Source organism: Sitophilus oryzae, unplaced genomic scaffold (assembly GCF_002938485.1).
Source record: "Sitophilus oryzae breed Bouriz unplaced genomic scaffold, Soryzae_2.0 scaffold_1179_pilon_pilon, whole genome shotgun sequence".
Taxonomy (NCBI): Eukaryota; Metazoa; Arthropoda; class Insecta; order Coleoptera; family Curculionidae; genus Sitophilus; species Sitophilus oryzae.
In genome coordinates, this window is record NW_022145814.1 from 1752351 (window position 1) to 1770626 (window position 18276).

The window sequence follows — 18276 nt, forward strand, 5'->3', positions numbered from 1 at the left end:
GTATGAGTTATAACTTAAAAAAAACGGACACAATAGATCTATAAGTTGATTAACTTCCCCATCCCATACAACTTACAATCTACACCTTTTTTCAGTTTATAATACTGATATTTGTAAATATCTTTTTCAGATTATGTAAAATCTCACACTCTTTTCGGAGACGGAAAGCACACGCCAGGAGTGGTTCTAGCGGAGATCGTTAAGGGCAACATTCCAGTGAAAAATGGAGTCGTTCATCTTATTCACAAGCCACTAATGATAGTGGACAGTAACGTCAAGGAGTTACTCCAGGTAACGTTATTCAATTTATGTACTCTAATAATTTGTTCCAGACAACAGGAGTTTGCAACTTTGGTGTTTAATATGAAGTATAATTGATATGAGAATAGAAAGAGAAACAACAACTAATTAAAGTAAAACTAGTGCATTGTATGAAATTAGTTTGAAATTTATATTACGAAAACTTGTTGAGTGTATCAAGTTCATTATTACTTCACCATGCAGGACAATACAACGTCTATTTAAATTTTGTTCAATAAATTAAACGTTCAATATTTTAGTAATAAATATTTTGTTCTTTGATTACTGTTCGATCGCTCTAAACATAATAAAAATCAAATTATACTGTCATGTTTTATAACATCCTCTTTAAAAAAAACTTCAAATAAATATGTTATTGCTTGTTTCAATATGTCGTTTAAATAACATTTAAAAATCGACCAACAATTTATGATATTTTTAATGTTTCATTCACATTTAAACGTATTTTTAAGCTTTCATACACAAGCGAGTAAAATTAATAAGTTAAAGACGATACAGTGCTTGTTATCCACTCTTGGAAAATGAATATAGCTAATCAGTATCGAATAAATAATATTATATGCGATAAGCTAGGAATATAATAATAGTCCGACATTTATAAAAAAGTTACGCAAAAAATAATGATATTTTCAATTTAGAGTAATAATGATAGATAAAAGCTCTTAAGTATTTTTGTTTAGCTCGTCCTTTTTAAAGATATTTATCTGTAAATAAAATATTAAATACAGTAGAACTTCGATAATTTGGGCACATATCGGAACAGGTATGACCGAATTAATGAGGTATCCGGATTACTGGAGGGATATTTTTATAATGATATTCTTTCATACTTCTTTGTTTCCAACCCAAACTCAAAATTTAAACACTATTTTATTTAAACCAAGACGCCAAACTTTTTATAAAACCCATTAAAACGTTATTGTACGTTTAAACTTAGGACATACTCATAAAATAACTCACCACTTACTGCAATATCCATATTAAGTAAGTATGTGCACCTTAATACATATTACTTACTTACATAAAAATTATTAAACTTACTTATTATTACATAAAAATTAATATACTTACCAGTGGCGGCTCGTGGTCATTATTGTAGGGGGTCAATATCTAAAAATATCGCGTCGATTTTTTTTAAGACGCGCCCTCGTACGCGCCTAAATTTAATTGGTTTCTTACAAGGTACTTGTACGTTTGGTTAAAGGAAAACAAATCTAAAAATAAATATAAATTCTGTTAAAATGAAACCTACCCTTACATGTTTAAACAGTGTCATTTCACAAAAATCCAGTCAATGTTCTTTACACAAATTTTCCACGGTAGGATTTAAAACACACACACAATTCTAAAAGTTTTATTTCACATTTTTTTATATTTTAAGTCAATGCGGCGTTTTTTCTCTAAACGTTTTTCGAAATTTAAGCAATTGTTTTCGTTTAACCACACAATTTCATAAACTAAACACCATGTTGTCTATTTTAAAATATCTATTCCAGAATCAGTCAACCACAGTTCATCAATTGTCCATAACCAGAAAATTATGAATTATTACCTACACAAATTTCGGGCTACAGCTCAAACTAGATGGGATTTCTTTCAATATTAAAAATTTGAATATTGCTTTATATTTATTAAACCAAACATTATACGCGATAAACGATACAAAACCCTAGGTTGTTTTATAATTTGAGTTTTTATAACACCCAAACTGCCCAAACTGCGAAATTTTTCCAACGACTGAAATTCTTTTATGAATGACGCGGTCAATGGCCAATATAAACTATATCTATCGCACTTTAACCCGTTATATTTTCTACACGTAGTATACCGTTCCTCGTTGGCGTTAAGAGCCGCGGCATTTGGAGTTTAATACGTGCAAAACATAGCGGGAACGAAGGACAAAATGAAATTTTGACCGGCAGTAAAGAAAATGGGTAAAATAAAATGTTTTGCAGCGAAAATTGGACAAGTTGATGGTTTTTGGGAATAGCTTAGAATATCTTAGGATGAAAAAAAGTTAAAAAGTTAATTTAAATAGGTTTTTCCTAATTTTCTTCTGATTTTTTTGGGGGGCCTTTGACCTTGGGTGCTTTGAGGGTTAAACTGCCACTGATACTTACTTAGAAGTGTAAGCAAATGTGAAATTAATATTTAATTTGAAGGTTTTTAAAACACGAATTGATTTTTATCTGCTTATTTCTCGATTTTGATGCATCAACAGCCTTCTCTTTTAGTTCATTTTAAACCCAACATTTTGTCATAATTTGTTTCACTTAAGTCATCATTTCTTATTTTTGTTTCCAATGTCTCGTTGTTACGTTTTTCTCTTCAGTTTGTCTCTGGCTTACTTAGGGTTAATAGAACAAACAATCAAACCAGAAACAAATTCTATTTCTTATGCTCATTTAATTTTTTTTTATATTGTACATGGTCCTTGGTATGGTTTCACTCTAAAACTCGTACGTATTTTATTTCTGAATTTTTCATATCTGAAATGATGAATTGTAATATATTACATTTTTTCAGCAAGAGTCTTGGGTATTTTTCGTATCTCTATGGCTCTTGCTATTTTTTAGCAATATACGACACTCTGTAGTATAAAGAAAAGACTATGTACTGTATCTAACCATTCAACAGCGACTGGTTATAATTCGTTTTAATTAGAAAAATGCGGACTTTACTGTAATTCGCTTTTGAATATTGTTGGCATCCGGAATAAGGAGGAAAATATATTAAAACTGTTCGATTGATAAGAAACGCCGAACTACTGGAGTGTCCGATTTAGCACGTGTCCGAATTAGAAAGTTCTACTGTATAACACAACACAAATGAACCACAATCTCTAGAAAATGGTTGAAATATTAATTTGTTATTGATATTATTTATATTGTCAGCTATTACTTTTATTTGTGTTTATTTAATATTTTATTTTGATTTTACCTTTAGCAAAAGGTGTATCATATAAAAAAAATTATAACAAGTTGAGAAAAAAAGCGATATGAAATGCAAAAACAGCAAACGTTTTTTTAGGCCGGGTCCAGACCAAGCAGACAAAACAACGACAAGACAGAAACATTTATGTTTTACGACAAAATTGCGACAAATCCAAAATATTTCTGCGACATGTTTGTCTCATTTTTGTTTTGTTTCAAAATTCGGAGACTTTTCAATGTCTCGTCTCGAGTCGGTAACAAAGTGTCTAGGTTTTGTTGTATATTTTACGATAAGTTGTCGGCGCAGTATGGATGGCGCGTGCTGCCTACAGTAGGAGACCAGTGAAATCACACACATGGTTAATAAAACTCATTCGCAACAACTAAACTTTTCACTTTGTTGTACTTTTGTCCTTTTGGTGTGGACAATTTGTCTCAAGTTTATCTTGAATTTGTCTCAAAATCGTGTTTACTTTTTGTTGCCTTGGTCTGGACCCGGCATTAGAAAACATATTTTTTAAAGAATTAAATTTAATTTTTTAAGAAGTAGCAAGCGCACTTTCTAAAATTAGAACATTAATTTAACTATTTTGAAATTTTATTTATCTTTAACGGTTTTAAAAAATTGGAAAATAAATGATTTACCAAATTTTAAACAGCGAGCAGCGTAGAATTTATATTTTATAACTTTATATCGTTTAAGTTTTAAAATGTTTATGGCACTATTCTCAAAAATCCAGTTAGCTTTTATAAATGCAAGGAGAAAACATTCCGAACATAATCAAAAAACAAAATATTTTAAAAATAAACTAGATTTATTTTGTAACTTTAAATATTTTAATTTATGGTTGTCTATATATTTAAAATCCCCTTCAAATACAAGATGTTTTACAATGAAGATTTTCAATCTGTACCTGTATTATAATTCGAAATGTAAATTTTTTACATCTAAATTTACATAATTTGAGTTTATATATATATATATATATATATATATATATATATATATATATATATATATATATATATATATATATAAAAAAGGAACATATCTGTCATATATAAAATATTGGAATAATTTGGAGAATTTGATCTTCAAATAATATTTTATTTTATAGAAAAGAAAGACTCATTTTTATATTTAAAATTCTAAATTTATACTTTTGCTTCATGCGTTGATAGATTATTGAGTTAATAATTTAAAATCTACAGGGTGGTCGGAATTGATCTGTTTTAACAGAGAAAACCTATTTCCTGACTAGGCAGAACAAAACCGACATAGATGTCATGGTCTCGATTTCTCAGACACGTTTAATGGCATAAACCACCTGTTGATATTTTCACTGCCAACTGAGATACGGGGTCTTTTTGATTTTTTTACCATTTTGAAAATTGCCCATAACTTTTTTATTTCGCGGAATATTAAAATTCTGGAAAGACGTTCTTAACGCACTTTTTTAAGCACAGTCCATTGGCGTAGTGAGTTTTTTTTTCTGTGCTTGCTCTTTTTGTCAGAAATAATAAAATATAGAATATAGAATTAATTAATAAGAAAAAAACAATATAGAATATTAAATTGCGATAAAAAATAATTAGGCAACTAGGTCAACACAAAATTAAGGCACGCTTCGATACAAAGATGAAAAACCTAATATTATTCTCATTCTTAGAAATAGGTACCCATAACTTTATATCGTTCGAAATGGTTAAACGCCAGCATTTTTTTAGGTTCATAGCCAACTATGATTTCCATTTAAAAAATTATATTTTTTATTATTTCTGATAAAAAGAGAAAGTATAGAAAAAAACTGACTACGCCACTGGATTGTGCTTAAAAAAGTGCCTTAAGAACGTCTTTACAGAATTTTATTATTTCGCGAAATAAAAAAGTTATGGGCAATTTTCCAAATGGTAACAAATTCAAAAAGACTCCGTATCTCAGTTGGCAGTGAAAATATCAACAGGTGGTTTACGCCATTAAACGTGTCTCAGAAATCGAGCCCATGACATCTATGTCGGTTTTGCTCTATCTAATCAGGAAATTGATGATGAAAACCCAAAAACGAATTGGGACTTGGAACTCCCGAAGTCTCTTTGCGTCAGGAAAACTGGATAATGCAATTCAAGAAATGAAAAGAATGAACATTGACATTCTTGGCATGGCGGAAACAAGATGGCCTAATATGGAGAATGGAACATGTAGAAAAAGCGTAACAACATTCTACTACTCTGGAGATAACAACCCAGATCACAGAAATGGAGTAGGCTTTATTGTATCGAAGGAGATGGATAAATACGTAAGGAATGTTGTAGATTACTCAGACCGAATTATACTTTTACAATTGAGTACTAGACCGATGAACATCAATATACTGCAAATATACGCACCTACAGCAGACAAGGCAGCGGTGGCAAAACACTCGAATTTTAGGAACAAATTCGGGAAATCCTGCACTCACTGAAGCCCGAAGATATTAATGTGGTATTGGACGATTTCAACTCAAAAGTAGGTAGTGGAAGTGTAGAGGGAGTAACAGGGGCGTTTGGATTGGGCGACAGGAACGAACGTGGTGAAATGCTAGTCCAGTTCTGTCTTGAGGAAGATTTGGTTATTAAGAACACATTCTATAAACTGCACCCCAGAAAACTCTATACCTGGAGGTCTCCACAGGATGAACAGGGAAACATTGTACAGAACCAAATTGACTATATTTTGATCAAAAAAAGATACCGAAATAGCATTACGCGCGTTGCAGCCTACCCAGGGGCAGATATCGGCTCAGATCATAATCCTCTCGTTGCGAACTTCTGTTTTAGGTGTAAATTGCTATCAAAACAACGAAGACCTCAAAAATATGATATTCAGGCACTAAGACAGCCCGAAGTACAGGAAAACCTGAAAACTGAACTCGACAAGCTTTGCCAAGAGAACGACCCTAGTCAGGAAATTACAGCTAATAATATCTGGAGTAAGCTGAAAAGAAACACAATTGCAGCCACAGAAACTGTTATTGGCAGACAGAAAAAAGTAAAAGCCTTGGATGACAGATGAAATACTGACTCTGATGGCGGATCGTCGAATTGTTAAAAACCAACAGGACAAATATAATGAAATAAATCGGAGTATCAAAAGGAAAATATTAGAAGCCAAAAAAAATGGACCCAGGAAAAATGCGAAGGGGCTGAAAGACTCCATCAACTACACGATTCCTTTGACTTTCATAGGAAGATAAAAGAAATAACTGGAGAAAATAAAAGAAATACACTAACGTCAATCAAAAACAGACAAGGAACAACAATTCTAGATATAAACGAACTGAACGATACATGGAAGAATTACGCGGAGGCACTGTTTTGGGATCAACGTACCCATAATCCTGCAAACAACTTTGGAAATATGGAAGGTCCAAAAATTCTTGAGTCTGAAGTCAGATACTCAATAGATTGTTTAAAGAACGGAAAAAGTCCAGGTCATGATGATATATATGCTGAAGTTCTAAAGCAGACCGACATTAAACAGCTCACATATCTCTTTAACGTGATATATGATTCTGGACAAATCCCACAGGACTGGCTAAAGTCCACGTGTATCGCCATCCCAAGGAAAACAAATCCCAAAAACTGCGGAGACTATAGACTCATAAGCTTAATAAGTCACGCACTTAAAGCGTTTCTTCGAGTCATCCATTCTAGAATATATAGGAAGTGTGAAGAGATGAGTGGCGATACACAATTTGGCTTTATCAAGGGTCTTGGCACTAGAGAAGTTCTCTTCTCTGTGAAACTACTTGTGCAGAAATGTTATGATCAGAGGCAAGATGTTTTCATCTGCTTTATTGACTATCAGAGAGCCTTTGATAACGTAAAACACGAACCGTTGATGGAGAGACTACAGGAGATGGCAAGGACATCAGAATAATTAAAGAACTGTATTGGCAGCAGTCGGCGGAGATCCGTATTGATGGTGATCGAACAACGGAAACCTTCAGCGTATTGAAGGGAGTTCGGCAGGGATGTGTACTATCACCCATTCTGTTTAACATCTGAGAAAATCTTTCAGATGGCATTGGAGAGTGAGACGCGGGGTATTAAAGTCAATGGCATCCCAATAAATAATATCCGCTATGCAGATGACACCGCAATTCTGGCTAACAACCTTGAGGACCTCCAGATTCTGCCAAATAAACTGAACGAATGCGGTGAACAGTTTGGGCTCCATATTAACGTCGCGAAAACTAAAATGATGGTGCTCAGCAGACACCAGTACAACACTCATCTTAACATCAATGGAGAGAACATCAAACGGGTCACAAATTTCACCTATCTTGGCGCCTTCCTAAATGAACGGTGGGATTGTGATGAGGAAGTTAAGAGAAGAATCGGCCGTGCAAAAACAACCTTCTTTAAACTTAAGAATTTACTCCTGCATAGAAATATATAGAAAAAATATGCCGGCTACATACCAGGATACGGGTAATTCAATCGTATGTGTGGCCTGTGATATTATATGGCGCTGAGACTTGGTCACTTAAGGTAAAATCAATAAACAGAATTGACGCTTTCGAAATGTGGACACTTCGCCGATTGCTGCGCATACCCTGGACGGAGCATGCAACAAATGATGAAGTCCTAAGAAGAGCCAGAGTAGACAGACAACTAATGGATACCGTAAAACAACGCAAAGTATCATATCTAGGACATATATTAAGGGGACGTCAATACTCCATACCAGGTTGATACTGCAGGGGAAGATCGAAGGCCGACGGGGACCAGGTCGAAAACAGCATTTCGCAACATAAGAAACTGGAGTGGCATACCTGACGCCGCAACCATATTTCGACGAGCCGAAGAGGGCACTCTAGTCATCATAAGATGACTAGAGTGCCCTATGGCTATAAAGCCATAAAACAGACGAATGATCACCAACGTGCAGCGTAGCACGTGGCACCCAAAGAAGAAGTCAGGAAATAGGCTTTCTCTGTCAAAACAGACCAATTTCGACCACCCTGTACACTCACCGCCACGAAAAACGGATACCTTAATATTTTCATGTATTTTAAAGTTTTATACATTGTGTTATAGTGGACCGATTTTAATGATTTTTTAAGCAACTTTTAGCTAAATTATTTGACTTTCTATTGTTTCTAAATTAAAAATGAAAATTGTCATCTCTCAATTATACCAGGGAAAACAAAATATTGATATTTTGGTGAAAGTTTGAAACACTGTGTGGAGCACATTAACAAAGCAAGTAATTTAAAAATAATTTTAGCATCTAGACGTGTCTTTTCTCGATAATTTGTTTTATGATTCATCTCATTAACTTAATTTTTTGGAGAATGCTTTTGAAGAAGACACTAACATTTTTTTGCATTTTTTTACGTTAAAAACATGCCTTTGCTTTTGGTTCTAGTCAACCTTTTTTAGTCAACAGGCCTATAAAATAATGGTTATGATTTATGTAATGTCACTGTCTTTGAAAAATTATATTACCATTGTCTGTTTGGCATCAGTTTAACCAACGGATCTCTACCATGATCAATTAAAGCAACAATAGCCGATACTACCGTACATAAAACCATCTCTACTAGAGTAAACGTCAATAAACAATACTAATATGACTTTTCAATGACAATGATTTATTGATTAAACAATAAACACTATTTTAAGTGTATTGATAAGGGCTCAATCATTGCTAAATAAATTTGCGTTAAAATCATTATCATATTGTCACGCGTTTTGGCCTTAGCTCGGCTCTTTTAAATTAAAAAAAAAAGAAAAAAAAAATTTAGAAAAGAAGTAAAAAAAATACGAAGAAGAAAAAAATATTATTAAGTTAGCGATTAAGAAAAATAAATATTTATGGAATTTGCAGGGGTCTAGTCATGAACAAATTTATGCCCTAGCTCAGAAAATTCGGAGAGTAGGGGCGGGTTAAGAGCGCCACTGACTTTAGACGGAAAAAAAAAAAAAAAAAAGTCAGAAATCCCCAAGGTGTATTTAGGGCCTTACAAGTTCCACAAATACATAAATAAAAAAAAAAGTAAATAAATAAACAAAAAAAGTCAAGATCTTAGAGAATTATGTAGACATAGGGCCAAAGGAAATATAAAAAATAATGCAAACTGATTAGTTTCAGTACCCTCTATTGAAATATAAAAGGAAAATATAGGAAACAGTAAATAGAAAATACCAAATAGCAAATAGTAAATTAAATAAATCAATAAAAAAAATTGTGCACCAAGAAAAATATATCTCACAATACGCAAGTAACAAAATTACGTAAATACCTAGGTACCTTTCGTGATCACGTAAGATTTACAAAATAAAATATATATGTATATATCAGCGCAACTAAATTCAGCTAAGATATCAAATTAATCAACAAATTAATAAATCAAATAAATAATACTAAACCAATTCACTAATAATAATAATTAATAATATAATTATTAAATAAATAAATCAAAATAATCAACTAATAATTATGAATTCATCAGTTCAAGAAATTTAGATATCGATAAAAAAAATGAATAGATTTAAATTTTAAATAGAGACAAAAAGAAACTGTGTCAGCTGTATTAAATTTACAAAAAAAAATTAAAGGAAAAAAAAATGAAATATTATTTTATCAACAGAATTAAGTATGTGAAAATTTATTCTAATTAAATTATAATGTTAAAAAAATTATCTACGTTCAGTATTCGTACGCACCAATGAAATTCAAATCGTAAGATAGGAAAAAATAAAAATTGAATTGTACGATACCAAATAGTTGAAAATCTTCTAAATCAAATCAATCTTGGGCAGACACCGTCGGCTGTCAACTGTCAACCGTCGACTGTCAACTCCTCCAGAAAAGTAAAATGGATACAGCGAAAAAAAAACTGCTCCAACAAAAAAACTGGCTCAGAGAGAAGTCTTCAACACAGAAGAAAAACTTCTTCGGCCCAGACAAAAAAACTTCTTCGGTCCAGACAAAAACTCTTCGGCTCCGACGAAAAAAAAACCCTACGGAGAAATAATATTATAGTTTCTCCATAGTACGAGATACCATAAAAAAAGATAGTTTTTTTTTAAAGAAGAAAAAAAGTGGAAAGAAATGTATTAATAAAAAAAAATAGGCTTTACCTGCTAACTCAGGGTTTTCTACGAATCCTCAGGTGATTAATATTATTTCTTCCCCTGGATGGAATGGGGTGCTCAATAAAAAAAAGGCGGGCTGCTTGGTTGACCCACGTCAGCGTTTTGAGGTGAAAATCCCGTCACCGGTAAACCGTAGCACCGTCCAAAAAACAAAAGGTAAGATAGGATGCTGCAGTAATTTTTGAGGCACACTCGAAAATCCCCACAAGGGTAAAAATCAAAAACTTGACAAAAATGACCGAGAGGCCTCTGTACCTCAACTAGCTGAACATAAAGTGACCAAACCAAGGTAGTTCCAAGAAAAACGAAAACCTTTTTTGCAACAAAGAAATAGCCAGATAAAAACACGAGCCCTTGATAAAATATGGATTGCCAACCATGAGCTGAATAAAGACATGAAGAAAAAGTTATATATTAAAGGAAAATAAAGTTAATATCAATAATTTATATAATTAATAGAATAAATAAAGTTAACGAGATTAATGAAAGTTATATAGAAATTTGCTTATCAAAACATTCAAAAATTAATAAATAACAACAATCTAGAGATATTGCGCATGACTCACTTGCCGGATCGATACGATATTTTTAAGACAATTATGCTTAGAAAATTCTACCTAAAAATTAAAATAGAGCAACATAAATTTAATGAGTTTAACTAAGTGACAATAGGCTCAATAATTACTGTTGATTAAATAAAATACAAAAATATATAATCAATTTATTAAAGTATATTTTGGGTTGCCTAATAGTTAATGTTAATAAAAATATAAATAAATATTTGACAGTTCAATTCAAAAATTTCTAACCTACGTATTTAGTATATAAACAGAATTAACGGCGGAAAGAATTATTTTATCTATTTCGGCTAAAATAAATATTAAATTGTATTAAATCAACTAGTTTTGTGCTGCAAAAAAAATGTTATTAAGTGTGAAATATGTTTAGTTAAAAATAAGGATGGAATAATTACTTTTGTTAACATGTAAGTACGATTTATTTATTCTTGGTTTACTGAATTGAACTGATCGATATTTCAGACTAATAATAATATCAATTAGCGTTAAATTATTAAAGAAAAGAAATAAAATAGTTTAGTGAAATTTTGGCACGTTACAATATAAATAAAGTTATGGAGACGAATCAAACAACGAACTATCAAGAAAAGACGTACCTAGATGATTAAATCATTTTTAAATTTCTTGCTTCATTAACATATTCCACAGGGTGTTTCAAACTTACACCAAAATATATATACGACATTTTGTTTTCCAACAGATGGAAATTTTCATTTTTAATTTAGAAAAAGATACTAAAAAGTCAAATAATTTATCTACAGATTGCTTAAAAGGTCATCATTGGCCCAAAAAAAGTCATCATCAGGGTCAAAATTGGCCCATTAGAGCAAAATATATTAAACTTTAAAATACATAAAAATTTTAAGGTTCCCGTTTTTTGTGCCGGTGAGTGTATATTAATTATTTTAGCAATTTCTTAGCCAATTTTGACATCTTTCTATTACTTAATATCGCTTTTTAAAAAGAATGTAAAATTCTAACTAAAAATATTTTTATAAAATGTAGACGTTTAAATGTTGTGTTTCCGAAACATCTTGTTTTGAAGCGTGATGTTAAATAAGTACTCTGTTTAATGGTGTTGGTAGTATTGATTTTTCTTTTCTAATCAATTTAAGTAGTTAGTGTGTAGCTAACTAACTCTCACAGCACTTACGAACAAATACACGCTCAGCACAAATTACTAAACTTTTCAGCTATCACACACACAGTAGTACGTTTTCTCACTTTTTATACTTTGTTAAGTTTGCCTTATTTTCATTACACTACCATCTACGAAATACACAAGGCGTTACACATTTTATCATATTCTCTATCTATAAAGTAAAACATTTATATTAGCAGCTTTTCCTAAAAACCTATCGATATTCCGGTAAATGTAAGAACTGGAAAATAATAAAAATTACGGAGATTTGACTGTAGTTAAATATTACATTAGGCAAAATATTTATACAGGGTGCTACAAATTGGGGGTACGAGCATTGGTATCTCGGAAACCGTAATAGATACGAAGATGGTTAAATTGGGGCAAAGTTGCGTTTCGGGATGTTCATCAAGATGCCATCAAAAGTTTTAAAAATTTCAAGAATTGTTGAATTTTTTTGAAAAAAAAACGGATTTTTTTGAAAATCGATTTAATTTTTTCCTATCGTTACTTTTCAGAAAATCATAAAATAATATTTTTCTTAGATATTCAAATTAGCTGACAATTTGTGAAATACAGAGGCCAACTTAATTTTTTTAAATATGGACCTGCATTTTTTATTTCAGGTTTTGAAAGAACTCGAACTCCCGAGTACAATGATATGCCACACTTTCTACTTTTTTTTGTTTTGAATACATTAACGACAACAAAACTATTTAATTATTATTTAAAATAGTTTCAAGTCCGACTCTGGTTATTTTAATTATTTAATCTGATTATACTTATAACAATAATAACATATTGATCAGCGCTATTAACCTCGAATAAGAAAAATCGAGCCAATTGGAAGATTTAAATAAACAGTATCCAGATACATATTATTTTTAACTTTTTTTATTGTGAATTTGATATCTCAGTGTGCGATGTAATAATATGCATAATATTAATCGTAGTTATTACAAATAAATCAACTTCTACAAAAGAGTTGCCCTACATGTCCGCAAGGGTTACCACCCTCCCTACTGCACAAATTTATTTTTCGTTTAATTTTATTTATAGCTGTTTGAACTTTCTAAATCAACTTCTACAAAAGAATTTCTCATGCTCTACATGTCCGAAAGGGTTACCACCCTCCTTATTGCACAAATTTATTTTTCGTTTAATTTTATTTATAGCTGTTTGAACTTTCTTCTTATATTTCCGAATGCATTTTGTACTCTTTATTGTAAATGTTGGGATGTATTGATTTCACTTTTACAAATGACGTCAAGTAATGTCCGCCTCCCGTTCCTTGGCGACAGGTCTAAGAGCCTCGGTGGCCATTATACTGCTCTACCATTGCCAATCCACCTTTCGAGGAAATGATTTAATTGTTTTATTATATTATATTTATATTATCTCTTTTATATTATTTTTTATCATTTTATTGCATTTGATTTTTCGTATTCAATTCTTTACCACACGTCATTGTTAATGTTAAGTTTGAAACCTTATCAATATTGTAACGGCGAATAGATTAAATATTTATAAATTGATTTTCAAAAAGATCCTTTATTTCCAAAAAACTCAGCAATCCTTGAAATTTTTAAAACTTTTTTGATGGAATCTTGGTGAACATTGGCTTCTACCCTCTTTGTAGCACCCTGCAGATTCATAGTAAATTTTAGTTTGATGGTATATGGACAAACTTTTAATTCGTATAATATTTAAAAATAGATTATGTATAAAACTTATTTCCAAATTCGATTAAAAGTAACAAATTATTTTATACAAATGGAATAACGTATTAATAAAAAACTTTATTATAAAACTCATATATTCTTATTTTTCTCTATTAATATACCGTTTTCACTAGTTCGTATACTCCGCTATAAATCGAACTTTCCGAAAAAAGGAAACAAAATTTACTTCCATTATTCTCCTTTTATAAAAATGGCCGCGAGCTACAATCTGTCCCGACCATACGAGTATAAAACTAAAACCTATTTACCTATAAATTTATTTATATTTTGCGGAATTTTTCATACAAACTTTTTTATTGCTCGAAAACGAACTCTCTTCAACCTTGCCATTAATTTGCCGGAGAAGCTGACGATGTAGTTTATTTTTTATTTAGTTTTATTTTATTTTTCTGTTTTTTTTTGAGAAAATAATAACAAATATAATTATTTTTTCTCTAATAATGTTTTTAATGATGTGTGTGATAAATATTCCAACAAGAGATTGGAGTATAATATATTATTGCGTAAAATGCGCATTTGTCATAATTTCAAAATATATGATTGGCAGTTGTTAAGAAATAACTGTTCAGTTAATTTAACTAATATATAATATTTTTTTACTAAATTAACCCAGTAACTAATTACCAATTAATTTATGTTTATATATTATTATTTAAAGAAAATAAAAGATTCTTAATTTAATATATTGTCTAAATAAGATAGGTACACCTTACATATTTTTTTCACTATGGCAATTTCAAATGTAAAAATATTAATTTGTTAAGTATTTAAAAGTTATTTAAAATATATTTTTAAGTTCATAAGTCTTTAAGTATAAGATTATATACATATATATTTAAAAAAAAGAATTGTTTAATATAATTATAGGAATAATCTCAAAAAAAGTTTTACAAATGGCTGTAACGAAATTGGTTCAAAATATACAGGGTGGTCCGCATTGTATTCGGGAAGCTTCGGCAGCATATTCTGCACATAAAAATAAGTAAAAAAGTTCTTATAAATTTATGTTGTCTGGTTGTTTTTTGACATGAGGAATTTCATTTCAATGTCAATATGACCCCTACTTGTAGGAGACGCTACCTTCATGCGTTTAACTGTTCTTTCTGAAGAGTAATAACTTTTCGTCCGTACCTGTATAAAACTACTGAATGAAAGAGTATACATTTTCGTCATATTTTACGTAAAAAATGTCTCTTGGGAAAAATCACTACGTACAACCGTTCTTAAGACATTTGAAATAGAAATGATCAATATATGTTATCACTGACAAAGAATAAACATGTTGGCTGGGTAGTTATTTGACTGAAATGATGAATTTGGGAGCTTATTATTTTTCTAAATTAGTCATAAATTTTTCTTCGAAAAAAATTATGATAAAACAGTGTTTGTTGAACTTTTGGCATAGAAACATTATGCCAATGATTGGAGGTATTAATAATTTCGATTCCAAATATCTCGAGAACCATTACTTTTAGCGATTTTTACCAGGAGACCTTTTTTACGTAAAAAAGGTCGTAAGTGTAATTTTTTTACTCAGTAGTTTTATACAGGTACGGACGAAACGTTATTACACTTCAAATCATTTAAATAATATGTAGATGGAGCCCTCTAAGTAGGAGTCATATATTGACATCAAAATCAAATTTCTGATGTCAAAAAAACCCAAAACACCAATTTTTATTCAACTATCGACGTTAGTTCAGAAATTATTTGTAAAAAATCGAAACAAAAATGAAACTTCTACACTCTGTATCTTGACGAAACTAAGCATTTTAGGATATACAAACGTTTATACTTATTTTTATCTGCAGAATATGCTGTTCAAGTTTTTCGTTACAATTCGGACCACCCTGTGTATTAAGTGAATTGGAAACAATATCTATTCAATAACAATATCTAATTTATAACTATTAAAGACTAGAAGAATACAAAAATACATAATGTTAAGAAAAACTTTATTTACTGCATTAGTCTGGCGTTATATTTGACGGCTAATTTTGTATAGGAGCACATGGACTATATTTGCAGAGTAGGAAATATTCAAAGTATGGAAAATGTCATCAAGGAAGTGCCAGAATTACCTCCAAGAGAGCCCAGTCTGAACGCCTATCCTTACGATTACGATTATGATGTATGTTCGGTACCTCTTTTTTTTTCTTAAAATATTGGGCGTATTTAGTGCTTTTATGTAAATTATTTAGCTACCTAAGCTAAAAGTGCCATTTTCTTAATAGAAACGACAGTAAGTTGTAAAAAAATGTTGATTTAATAAGTAATATTGGTATAAAAATAAATAGCATAATAAATCCAGTAACATCTTTACAACCCCAACGACCTAAAGCCAAGAATAAAAAGAAAAAAAAACAAAAAAATAACTAGCTATTAATTTAAAGTTGGCCATGTTTATTTCTTACATAAATGGTTTATACTATACATATGTGTTTATACTATAAATAATATAAAAATTATAATGTAGGTATTTGTTATATAGTATGAAAGGCTTAAATCTGAAAATATGAAATACAATTTGTAAATATTACAGAAATTTACCTCAACGTAAGTTATGTTATCATCATGGGCAGATCATCATTGCCATTACTCGCTGACGAGTATTTGACACGCATCAGAAGATGGTTACCCAAAGCGTTTTCTTTCATAAGCTTTTCTATGACTGAAAAGCCCGATACGTGATGTTATCTCTTTTCCGCTCTCCGCAAATTCAAAAATCACATTACATTATTGCCTCTTTACTTTTTCGGTTGGTGTTGTTAACAATTATTCTCCATTGCGTTCTATTGTACGCTGTTTCCCCCCACTGGTTCTGCATACTTATCCCCTTTAAGTTTTCATGGAAAATATTTTTGTACCTTTTCAGTTTTCCACTCGGTTTCTTTTTACACTCTACAAGCTTACCGTAAAGAAGAATTTTGATAGGCGCCTTTCTTGCATCCTGCATACGTGGCGCTGCGTTAGTGAGTCTTGGCCATCTTAAGAGGGATTTAGTAATCATGACTTCGGCGCTTTCGCAGCTAGCTTTTTTAACGGTCGATCCGTTTGAGACATGGCGGTACTTAACATTTGGGCATTTATTATGTATTTCATATATTTCTGATATTATATATGACCTTACAGGGAGTAGATTTCAATAAACTTTAGTAGCTACTTTTAAAAATTATACAGAATATGAAGATATTTTATTGATGTTACGACCAGCTTATTTATAAATGTAATTTTGTATTTAATCTTAAAATTGATTTCTTAATCGGATTTATTATGAAAATGGCACCGAAAGCTGTAAGCTAGAGGCTTAAGCGTATTAGCTAACTTGCAAAACATTGATTTTAATAATAACCTTAATGTTACACTAATATCCAAATTGAATTAATTTTGATTTTAATAAAAATATATGGACATGAAATAGTAAAAATAAACAGTGTAGAATATTTTCTAAATCAACCAACGAAAATTAACCAATGAAAGTTAGAAATTAGTCAAGTCAGTGTACCTGCCTCTGACTAGGTAAAAAAACTGTTGACTATATTCATTCCTGTGTTATAGACATGTTTGGAAAAATATTTGCTGAGTAGTTTTCATTTTTATATCATTGTTGTGTTTTATTTAATAATACAAATTTAAATAAATCCACAGGGATAGTAATTAGGAGCAGAGTCAGTAAACATTTTTTTGTAAAAAAAAAAATCTTAAATGTATTTTGAAAATCACATAGGAAGTTTACTTTTCATTTTAACTCCTGGGTGAATTTAGAAGAAACGCTTACTAAAAATAGTAAAATAATACCAATAGTTCAAAGAGAAAATAGATATAATTATTCCTGGATATTTTCGAAATTTATTACTTATTAATTATTATTTTAATATCATTGCAATTCTACTTATTTTTTATATATAAATAGGTAGGTAGGATTAAAGTAAAAGAACTAAATATTTAATGATTTTGATATTTTCTAAAACTAACAGTGCAATGAGAACTATTGCTATGCGGTGTGTGTTTTTTTAATTTCGCAAATGTATACTTATATTACAAATATAGAAGTAGATTGCGTGAGTGTAAGTTTTAATTAACAATTATTCTAGGTCATCTTTATTACTGTATTAAATGCAGGGTTATTCACCACATACACGGAGTATTGTCGCTAAACGAATAGATCTTTATAAATTGTAAATTTTGGATTTGTTGAAGGACTATTAGAGCTACAATTTAAAAATATAGAGATACAGAGTGTCCCAAATAAATAAAAATATCACAGTTGTATTTTTTTAAATGGAACACTCTGTATATTATTACATTTTTAGTTTCTATGATTAAAATAAAGGTAAATTTGATTAAGGTTTATCGCATTTTAATCTTTCTTATCTTTCAGCAGTTTTAATGATTCATATCTCTAGGCGTATTTA

The 18276-nt window shown here is 30.6% G+C and overlaps 1 protein-coding gene across 1 annotated transcript in view; it reads left to right on the forward strand.

Annotated features, from left to right (window-relative positions):
* LOC115891359 (fasciclin-1-like) overlaps positions 1–18276 on the forward strand; it is a 330519-nt gene that overhangs the window by 276687 nt on the left and 35556 nt on the right. The window contains exons 9-10 of the mRNA XM_030911811.1: positions 131–291; positions 15867–15992. Coding sequence (XP_030767671.1) covers positions 131–291; positions 15867–15992 — 287 coding nt within the window. The remainder of the gene's footprint in view (positions 1–130; positions 292–15866; positions 15993–18276) is intronic.